This window comes from Actinia tenebrosa, unplaced genomic scaffold (assembly GCF_029948245.1).
Source record: "Actinia tenebrosa isolate PJP-AT-01 unplaced genomic scaffold, QUT_ActTen_1.0 PGA_scaffold1__47_contigs__length_23844297, whole genome shotgun sequence".
Classification (NCBI taxonomy): Eukaryota; Metazoa; Cnidaria; class Anthozoa; order Actiniaria; family Actiniidae; genus Actinia; species Actinia tenebrosa.
The window spans coordinates 18,870,667-18,882,323 of NW_028292578.1; the positions used below are offsets into that span (position 1 = coordinate 18,870,667).

The 11,657-nt window shown below is 38.0% G+C and overlaps 1 protein-coding gene across 1 annotated transcript; it reads left to right on the forward strand.

Moving 5' to 3' along the window:
* The first annotated feature begins 6,510 nt into the window (after positions 1-6,510).
* LOC148910033 (uncharacterized) lies at positions 6,511-7,684 on the forward strand. The gene is made up of 2 exons (XM_089033182.1): positions 6,511-6,770; positions 6,911-7,684. Exons 1-2 carry the CDS (start codon positions 6,511-6,513, stop codon positions 7,212-7,214), a joined length of 564 nt encoding a protein of 187 aa, XP_088889308.1. The 3' UTR covers positions 7,215-7,684.
* Positions 7,685-11,657: the final 3,973 nt, after the last annotated feature.

Sequence of the window (11,657 nt, forward strand, 5' to 3'; positions counted from 1 at the left end):
CTGGTGCCATCAAAACTCAGACGAGATGTTACCAGTACTGACCCCAGCTACATCTCAACTACATGTATTGATGGTTTTCACGGCGGCCATGTTGGAGGTACAAAAGAATTGTCAATGAATTCTTCTGTTCTATCCTCCAACATGGCAGCCGTGTCTTTTGTTATTTAATTCTCTTGGGAATGGTTGAAAACCATCAATAGGCAAACAGATCACAACTATATATTACCTGATTACCCAATAAAAGATATTTGTTCCTGCGTGATTTGTTCAATAGTCACCCAGCATTTGACTATATCATGAATCATTAATCCAACAATCACATACCTGGAACCGGGCGGAGTAGGGGAATCACTCGTGCGATCTTGATAAATATCCTTTCCTTGATAACCTCTTAAATAGGGTTTTAGCTCTAGAACGACCTCGGCTCGTATCTGGTATGAATGCCACCAAATTGATCATACGATTGAAGAAAAGGCGTTTTCAACGTATAATTTCGAACATTTTTTCTTAGCATTTGACTTATAAATAGCAAGTCATCGAATTAGTTTTAGTTTGTTTTGGGGTTTGATCAATCTAGCTATTTCGCTGAAATAAAATTCCAAACATATCACCGGGCATCAGAACTTCTTTGTATCAAAATATCCTAAGTGTTTTCAGTGTTAGTGACCTTTCTCTCATCCAGCATTTATCGACACTCCGTATCTGACATCGCTACTCGACTGATGTCTTTCTAATGCCTGTTGACAAATACCTGAACCACGGACTCTTTAAGGAATCGCAAGACACAACCATATGCAAAAGGTTCGCGAACTTATTCAGTAAAGTACGATTATTTAATAACATAAGCTAGCCTCGTAACAACAGCAATTTGTTATGGGATAATCCCATTAACTATGTTCGCGACCTGCTTTTTTGTCTGACTTGATTTTAAACTGAACACACTTATATTACGGGTTGGATTAGGGTTATGATAGATGTGGTTCAAGATAAAATTTGCAGCCACTCGAAGGAAAATTGTATTAGCAGATTGTTAGAAAGGTCTCCGAAAAACTCAGGTAAAACTCGTGCAGGTATATACCCCCATAGGAAACCATATTCTTTGTCTTTCCCGCCTAGCCTAATTGATTCGACATTGAATACGAATGAAACAGTTTTGGCATGTTATTTTCGAGTTTTTATTGGTGATAAAAAGTGATAAGAAAAATCGTTATCATTGTATTTCATTAAGGAAGGTTTGAAAAAACTATAAAATAATTCAAGATGATAACGGCAATTATATTAACAGATGATTCACTACCATATATATTGATTATATTTGGGGAATCTCAATTGCTGCTTTGCATTTAGTATGTATATCTTTAGAAATCTCTAAAAGACCGCTCGAGAGACAACAGTCGACCCTTTGAGCTCCGCCACTGGTGATTACCGATAACAAGTTAAAAAAAAAGTCAAACATATTGGGTGGCCGGGGGACTATTGTAAAACGCACTACATCGTAATGTTGCGAATATACAGTACCGACAAAATTATAAAGTAAGTTTTATTTCACGGATTAAAAATCAGTCTATAGAACAAGTTCTAAATAAATATTGGACTAAGAAAGTTTTTAAGCTTAAAAGCAGATGATCAATACAGAAAAAAATGTAATCTACTGATCTCTAGCCCTAAGGCTATGTTTAGACCTTTAGAGATCCTTTGTATAAAACTTTCCATTACATTGACTATTTAATCAAAAGCAAAAACACTATTAGCTAACGACAGAAATGATGTTGGTGGGGATTTTGGCCTTTTAAGCTCTTGCTAAATGCTTTTGACCACAAGAACATTTGCAACATTTGTAACGTTTGTCGCAAGTATATACATTGCGCCCGCCCAACCGTCCAAAGAAGCTGGAAATGGCGGGCGCTATCCGTCTTTGGCCTGTTGATATCAAAGTAAATTCAAAATAAATTCAAAATATCCCATTAAGTGGTTTATTGTTAGACTTTGTTTGTCAGCTAAATTTTCTGATCAACATTTTTCAATTAAGCGTAATTTCTTTGACTTCAATGACCTTTAATCTCTACGATAAATATATGTTTATCGAGCTTATCTGGTCGTTCTAGTGATCATTTTATCTTCTACTTCATTGATAATCGTCTGCAAGACTGGGCAACCTTTATCTTACAAGCCAGTTCACTACTATTACTAACTACGTTAAATAATTAAAATTGTCGGATAGTGTTATTTCTGGTATTATGGGTATTTTCTGCATGACTGCATGGACAACCTTCATTGTACAAGCCGTTTCGCTACTATTATGAACTACGTTCAAAGAACCAGCCATTAATTAAGCGTATCAAACTTCTAGTTCCTTATAAAGTGCTATTTCATCGTTGTTGTTTACCTGTCAGCACGAGCAAGATCATGAAGCCAGCTCAGTATAATGGGCATATGACTGTCTATCTCCTCCCAACTTAGAGAGTTATAGTCCTCAACATTTAATAGCATGTCAACCATCTTTCTGTTATCTTTGGTAAACAGAGATGGTATCTCGGTTCGAGCAACGTGGGAACTTCTGTGTACAGCTCAACGTATTTTACAAATAATCAGTAAGATCTTCGTAGTCGACAAAGCGAGTGTTATTTCTGGTATTATGGGTGTTTTTTCTTCAATACAAAATGATGCCATATGTTTTATCTAAACTCGTAAGATTATAATTTTAAACCCAGAAGGTTTACTTTAACGAAAACAGTCAAAAATGCATCTAGTGTAAACTCTTCTTTTGGTTTCAGGTTTTTAGCCTTACTAGATAAGTAAAATTATCTAATATCGAAAGCATAACCGGCGCTGTATAAAAGTCCACAACTTCAGCTTACTATATACCACGTGATAGAGGCGCCTCATATATTCATATGCACGGTACAGTATGCCTTAACTATGATTTAAATGGCTTTTCGCCTTGTTTTTATCGTACAAATCGTAAAATTATTGATTATACAGCGGTGTGTACGCATGAATGTGGCGGTATACTTTCCCGCCCATAATGATACCAAATCTCCGACAACCTACTACTGTTCTATCAATCTTCGTTCCACTAACGGCAGATTCCATCCATTCTAAAACTATTTTAAAACACGTTGTCTAAAGGAGTCAGAAATTTAAAAAAATGCAAAGTCCGATGTAAAACTGCTTTACATTTAATAGTGTTTTCGTATCTTTACTTACGCAATATTGCGACAGTTCGCAAAAACTTATAAAACTTAAATGAATACATCTATCAACTGAAATTTTGATCGATCTGTCGCAGTCCAGGAAATCTCTATTTCTTACGTTTTCCACTAACATCAAGTTCTTACGAAGATGGGCGTTTGTGCGTTTATCTTTTAGGGCTTAAGTATGTCTGAATCCCAGATAAGCCAACGATAAAACAGAATTTATCAGTCTTTTGTAGTGGTAATATCTCATTCACCTTTGCACTAGACAGCCCAAGCATCTGCAGGTAATTGTCTTAGAACGAGAGGAATTAATCTTCAAAGCCGGGGACGCTTCGATCCTGAGAAGAGCGATTTATTAGAATGCATAGACTTACTTTGCACTATTTTAGGCTGCGTTCATTTTATGGCAGAGGGGGAGGGGGGGGGGGGCAGGTGAAAATTTGAAATGTCCAGAATAATTCTTAACACCCCCTTAAAGTCATGCAAAAAAATACGATCCCCCCTAAGCAAGGCTTGTAGCTTCTTCCAAAAATTGTGCATCCCCCCATTTTTCTGATAAAAATTTTCCCATCGCCCCTTTTTCCTACCAAAATTTTCCCAATCCCCCCTCATTTATGGTATGTACTCTATCTTCTTTTGGCACACTATATAATATAGGTATCACACTTTGGAAAGTTTTATCGCAAAACGTGTTGTACAAGAGAGAAGAGAAGATGGAAAAGAATGAGTTTGTCATTCTTGTATAAGCTTCTATGACGTCGGTGTTTTTCTCTCCCCGGAGAAACCGCTTCAATAATGCACGTTGTCTTAGATAATGCGCAGCCCTGGCAAACTCAGGTGGGGAGACAAACACGCTGAAAACTGGAGTAACTCTCTTTGTGGAGATTTCAGTCGAAAATACCTCTAAACTGCAGAGTAACGCCAAAATGTATCGAACTCGTCTTACATGAATACTCTAACCAGGCTATTATTTGTAACATTGATTAGGTAATTCAAAGTTCAATTGATTGTAGGCATTGAGTGAAGTGCGGTAAAATGGTTATAGGAATTAACTATGTTATTGAGGTCCATGTCTCCAAACGGACTATACAATAGCTTATTGGTTTATAGAATAGAATAGAATAGGCATTTCCGATTTAGCGGCATATGAGCGGAATAGGCATATACTAGCGGAATAAGCATTAACCAGCGGAATAAGGCTAGAATCATCGTTATGACCAGAAAATTCAATAAGATAATGAAACAGCTTTCAGTATACCTGTTTTATTTAACTTAAGGTATTGCACAATTATAATCGTTAACACTACCTGTTTTATTAGCTTAACTGACGAGCAGTGTGCTCGAGAATAAGATCTCGTCCCGTTGAAACGCAGTTATATAAAAAAGTTGCGTTCATAATATACTAATGTAAATGCTCGCCCTTAAATTTATAAAAGAACTAAGAATGCTAGCATATAATGTAGAATATCACGACGGTTATTATTTTCGAGAAGTTTTCCTTCTGCATGGACACGTACGTATTGCTAACATATAGTTGATATGTGGATGCCTACTGAGATTGTCCACTGCCTGTAAACACGCACTTGCTTCCCAACTCTGTACCCCCTCTGCGGGGAAAAACATGATTTTATTCAAGTTCTCTGTTAGTTCTTCTACAGTGGAAATGGCTGTGCACATAACCAATGCGTTGAAATTCAGAACAAAACAAGATATTTGAGAGATTCAGTAAGAATCTCGTGTTTTCGACAAACATTTGTGCTACGCAAACGAAAAAAAAGTAAAAAGAAGTTGAAAAGCTTTTCAAGAAGCAATAGATATATAATAAAATAACCTTTGTCTTTGGTGAAAAGGTTTGTAAAAGGTACTAGTTAAATTACAGGGAAAGAACAAAAACGTGCCCATGCCGGCCAGGCTCTGCGGTAAGAAAAAACGTGATGTTTAATGTCTATTTACTAATAACGTGAACAGAACTTATAAAGCATATAAGGTGCTAGTCTTCATCTGACAAAGAATCTGTCACGTCAAGACCATGAACTGCCCTCCAGCTTTTTAATGCTTTCTGGTGCTCTCGTGCAGCACTTTGGGCCGCATCAAGAACGGCGGGGATTGCTTCGAGTAAGCTGTCCAGTTTTTTCTCTCTGGTGACCTGGGAGTTCCTAGATGACTTCAGCTTTTTACTTGACTTTGAGCTTTCCTTAAGAGGTCTTTTCCTGAAAGGATAATAGCAAAATTAACGAGGTTTTATTATCAAATAGGTATGAGCAACGTTAAAAGTAATTCTGTCTGCTTATAAATTACCTGTCTTCCATCCTCTCGCTTTCTCTTGTTTTCTTGATTCGTGTAAGGATGTCAGCAGGGTCGTCATTTGGTTCGTTCTTTTCTGCATCTAACACATACTTTGTTTCGCGGTCATTGATAGCTCTGCAAATGTCTTCAACTTCTTCAGTATCTTTATTACAAGTTTATTCCACACTGGATGCGGACGAGTATTCTTCATCAATTATTTTATTTGACGTGCTTGCTTCACTGGCATTCCTACCAGGAAATAAAAGAATCATCGCACTCCATATAATACCGTTATTGAGAGTCCTTTCTTCTTTGGTCAACAGCATTCTTACCATGAAGGAAGAGCGTTGTTACGCAGTTAAGTAGCTCTCTTCCTTAATTGCTCCTCCAACACTTTGTTGGAATTTCTTTTAGCCAAATACTGATCACCTGCTTCTCCCAAAACCTCAACATGCCTTCTCATAAAACTCAAAACACTTTTCCACTCTCTTCCACATGTTTGCACAGCTTGAAGAAGAAGAGTATCTTCCACTTGAGTGTAGTTTTTCCTTGGTTTTCTTTGCTTGTTGTTGTCCATCGCGCCTTTCTCGCAGGATTAAGAAAAGTGAAAAGAGCCCTAAAAATTTGCATACATAGGCACGTGCACACGTGCACTGGTCGTAATGTTTTTTTTAAATATTTTTGTTTGGTTTCGTGACTGCGAACGGAAAAGTTGCATATACATTTAATACACTACCTGTTCGCGTCAGTCAACAATGGATGTCCCACCTTTCCCAATGTTTATTGTAGTAACCCTGCTGTGTATCTTTGCAGCTATAAAATTGAGTCCTCAAAGACCAAAACGTTTGGTCCCTTTATTTCCTATGCATGTAAAAGGGAACCTGCTCATCACACTTGTTGCGCTTGTCTCTACGGCACCAACAGGGGCTAATCTCCTAGCCCGACTTTTTGGCAATCAGCTGCTTAACCATCGTAACATGTGGCAGAGATGTTTATTGTTTAGCACGAAGAAATCCACACATGGTACATGACCGGGGAAACACCAGAATACTTTGATGCTATTGTACGAAGAATTGGTATAGAAGTTACCCGTCCGAGACACACACCTCGGGTGCCAACTACAGGTAGAAGAAGATCTTGTAATCTTGACGTCAGCAACAGAGTTCTACTGGTGATTATGTGGTTGAGACAATACCTAAAACTTCATGTTCTGGCATTTATTTTCGGAACCAGTAAGAGTACAGCTGCTGATGCTGCAGATGGTTTGAATTTACTCCTTGTAGCTGGGTAAGTTTGCTATATAGTAGCGTTGTCACGTTGTGCATAAGTATTTCGATCTAGCTGCTATTTTACTGCATATATAAACAAACACAAACATAAGCAAAATTTAGTACTACACGTATTCATAGTTAACAAACGTCTTGCAGATTTCCGGGGCACATGAACGATGCGGAGTCATACAGACGACTTCTTGCTATAGGCCATGGAAGAAGAAGGAATCTACCACGACGAGCAAGGCTGCTAGCTGATGGGGGATACGCTAACGCCCCACCTCTTATCACTCCAAGGCGTATTGCTTACAACAGACGACAACAGAATGCCAACAGAGCGCTAAGGTCGCTTCGTATCCGCGTAGAGCACGCCATTGGATTCCCGGCTGAAAATTTACTCAGCGACCTCGGATATTTTTCGACACATGAGGCCATTTCAACCCTTTGTAATAGCAACTAGTGGTGCTCTTGCTAATCGAAGGAAAAGAATTCTAAAAACACTGTAGTGTTATATATGTTCTTTTTGATATACTTTTCGGAAAAGTAAAACAAACTGGCGTAACACATTTATATTAGTGAGAGCAGAAAAATTCCTAGCTTGATATTGTAAACAAATCTCAAGATATGTTGATAATAACTAGCGCTTACTAGTCAGTTGTGACTGTTTTGGTGCGTTGAATATAACAGGTGTATAAGAAAGTTCAAAAGTATATCACGTTTGGGACATTAGTTCTTCGTAGTAAGAGGATTAAATATTAAGGACCATAGTAGTAAGACGAAGGAGTAACGTCTGTAACAATAGTTACAGACAACTTTCGCAGTTGTTATTTACCTAATAATACATTGTACTAGCTGAGAAAACAGTAAGATAAGGAGTTTTGAAAATTCTATTGGTTAAATCTGGAATAAAATGATGATAGCTCTTTTTAATTTATGCTATTCCGGTCGGATTATAGAATGCGGAATATACTTTCCCTATGCCGCTAAATCGGAAATGTCTAATACGAACAAGTGAATACTGTATCTCTAGACTTGGGTACGTAAACAAACTATTTAGCTAACCGGGGTCGGTTGTAGCTGGTTGTCCATTGTGTTGAATCTCAGCCATCTCCCATAATAGTATAATGGAGACGTACATATCAAATGAACGTCCATTATATATCGATCAAAATTACTCGCTCTGTCTGATGTCAGTGTGTAACTTGCAAAGTCAACAATGGGATGCTTTTTAATGGAAGACATCGTAATGGCGGTCCAGGGGTGACGGACCAGATGGAAGCGACAAGCACCTACAGCGAACCCATCTGTTTTTTCTTTTAAGTTTTCAATATCGATGTCAGTTTATTTACGGACTGAGGTCCATGATATCGTGACTATGGCCTTTGTTTTTTATAAGGGAATCACCTTGCAAATTTGAAAAGCATTTTGCTAGATTTGTCACGAGACCCTTTGCAGTACTATATTCTCAATGCAGCCAGCTCAAATATAATTTTATCTCAATTTAGAGGACAAAATTAAGCTGTATACATTAGAAATAGGCCGATTTAGCTTGGGTGAAATGTTTTCCCATTTCAGACCACGTGTCACTCTCTTGAGAATAAGATTCTTTGTTTGAGTTGTATTCATATTCATGTGACTGTCTTCTCATGTGGAACAGTTAACCGAGTAACGCTGGAGGGGTCTGAAATAAGAAAATGTTTCTTGTTAGCGTTCCGTTATACATGTTAGTAGATCTGGAAGGTGTTATAACCTCTCGATCATACCGCAAATACCCGGAGGGTAATTCCTTCGTTACGAAAAGAAATACAACGCCAATGAAACGAAAATGAAATTACATACCTCAAAATAATCAACCATATTACCTTTGAGGAGTTATCAGAAGAACGAGATAAGAATATAGGTATATTGCTTCCGACTATAAGATAAAGGTTGTACGATTGAGTGTATAGATCGATAAAGATAATGTAGAAATGCTTTCGGAGTTGAAAGTAAGGGAAAAACTGAGAATTGCCGCAAACTTGCCTTACAGTGTAGAATCTTAACAGCCGTCTTGCTTCGAATAGCATCTGGCTTGAATTTGTTCAACACATGAATTTTTTGACATTAATAAATCCAAGCTATTTAACCTTGTGGCTACTGAACTTTTCGGTAAAAATAACAGTTTTTGCTTTTAAAATGCCATTGTTTTATGACAAGCAAACATGCGCTGCACACACTAAAACTCCGGTAGCACCACTTTACAGAATTTAGGGGAAAACTTTTTCTGTAAACACTTTCTTCCTTTACCCAAAATAGCTTTTCGTAAGCAAGGAAAGTCAGCTGAAAAAGCAAGGAAGCAAGGAAGCAAGGAAGCAAGGAAGCAAGGAAGCAAGGAAGCAAGGAAGCAAGGAAGCAAGGAAGCAAGGAAGCAAGGAAGCAAGGAAGCAAGGAAGCAAGGAAGCAAGGAAGCAAGGAAGCAAGGAAGCGATAAAGCAAGGATGACTTTTGTAGCATTCTTATAAACGTGCTGTATCAGTGTCTCATCTAATTACACTCAAAATACCTTCCGCCCTGTCTGATCAGGTCTAAACCCGGGTCTAAACCAATCACACAACAAGAATTAAAAGGCAAATCGTCTGATTTAGTTGGTGGTTAAACTTTGACAAATTTGTCTGAACTAATCAAATCCCAAAGAAACAGCTCGCGACAATGCTCGGAAGCCATTTATCAGTCGTGCAGCTATAAGTGTTCATGTTGGGGGTGCGTTCCATAATCTGTTCCTAATTATTTGTACTTCTCAGCGAGAGGAGAGGTTTTTAAATAGAACTCCCACCATATGTAGCAAATTTTAAAATAAAGGACAGCCGACTTCACATTGATAATCATTTGATTCTTTGTCCTAGCAAACTTGCCCCGATTTTTTCTACTGTATGTCCTTTAGTATCGCTATCCACGAAAGCCTACCTCTTTCACCTCAAGTCTTGGGCAGGATTGTGAAACAGTGAAACCGGTACCCCGGCACATGTTAGAGGAAAGTAAATTGGAACTCTAGTCTTACAAAAGTGTTTAATAGATACTTTGAATATTCCAAACATTTTTGCCTGTACTGAGTTAATTTTCGCACCCATGAGCTTGATTTTTTGAAGGCCAAACCGGAAACATCTTTATTGAGATAATTTATCTCATTTAATACTAATTTCTTTTGGAATGATACCGCTTAAAAAGAGAGACTAAATCTTAGTCAAGTAAGATCATAAGGAAATTAAAATTCTCTAACTAGAACTTCTAAAGGCCGGTTTAGACGGTACGATTTTCGCCTACAACTATCGTATACAACACGGTCGCGCCATCCTACAACTCGAGTCGTAGCGTGTAAATCAAGCCTACAACTCGCCTACGACAGACGCGAGCGTGTTGTATACGATAGTTGTAGGCAAAAATCGTACCGTCTAAACCAGCCTTAACTGAGCCATTTATTTTAGGTGTATATAAGCATGGGGGAACTTATGAGTAAAAAATATTTCCTGTGTGACATTGCATGAACGATTTCACTTCTCTACCTTCCCATGAGGCGCCTGAAAGACAATCATTAAAAAAAACGCGACGTGTGTTTGAAAATAATAGCCTTATATTTTTGAAATTTAGAACGTTGCAACCAGGGTCCATGCAATTGAATTACATTAGTTTCCAAATATTTTAAGAGAAATTTTCGTTTCGGTCTGATCTCAGACCTATGAAATCAGTTCCGTGCAATTTCTCATAGAAAAATAAGCCAGATTCAACTAATCTAAACCAGATTATCCTTTTATCTTGTTAAATAGTTTGTACCTGTGCAGGGGATAAGAAAAAAGAACAGAAAAACATGCTGCCTGCTGAGGGTCGAAAACAATAGCATGATATATAATTTTTCTCGCTGTTTGAATATCATTATGGATCACAGGGGTTTGACATGTTATGAGAAAACTACTTGTCCTTGCAGGGTTTGGACTGACAACTAATGGACTGCGATCTGCTGACTCAGATCTTACAGGTTTATTTTACTTTGTATTTTTAGCTGCGCACAATCGTAAACGCTCCCGTTCTGTCATGACCGCTGTAAGAAGCAGTCCTTATGAACACAAACGTTGTTACAAATTGGCGACACTCGGGAAGACTGCACCTATAAGACGAGGCGCAAGGCAAAGTAATATGCGCAATAGAGATGCGCAGAACATTCAACGCGCAATTGATTTCAATCAACTAACTAGGGCATTTAACTTTTAAATAACGAGCATCCTGTTTTCTTTCGTTGGAATGTTGCTACTGATGTCGCATGAGAGTAAGATTCATGTATGGGGGGATCGTATGGCGTTGACTTACGCATGTCGGCTAGCTATATAACTCCCCGCACGATATGCAGGCTTACTCTCTAAGGTAGTAACCATATACCAACTATCTGATCATGTTTACTAATATGTTTTGACTGTGGAAGTCTCATCAATCATTATCAATATTCAACCCCCTCAGAGCACCTACAGACGTATTGTTTCAAAGTATCAATGTAGAAGTTCCGCTATCACTCTGAAATCAGACGGGTTTCTACCAACCACTGAGAGACTACTTAGAGCATAGCATAAGAAAATTACATAACAAAATGATTAGAGCTTATGCTATGGAATCCTTAGATAGCCAGAATGATAGAATTACACCTAAGTCAATATTGATCTTACTTCTCTGAATATAAAGTTTGTTTTTGGAGGGGATTACGAGCCATGTTTTCATTGCCGGCCGCGAAGATGCCAGGCATTAACTAAGCAAGATATGTTTTTCCGTATCATTCGGGTGCCAGGGTGTTGTAGTCTTATTATCGTGACGTTTAATATGTAGATTTGCGTGGAAAAAACAATAAATCGATCCTCTATCGTAATGTATTCTGTGTGGTTGC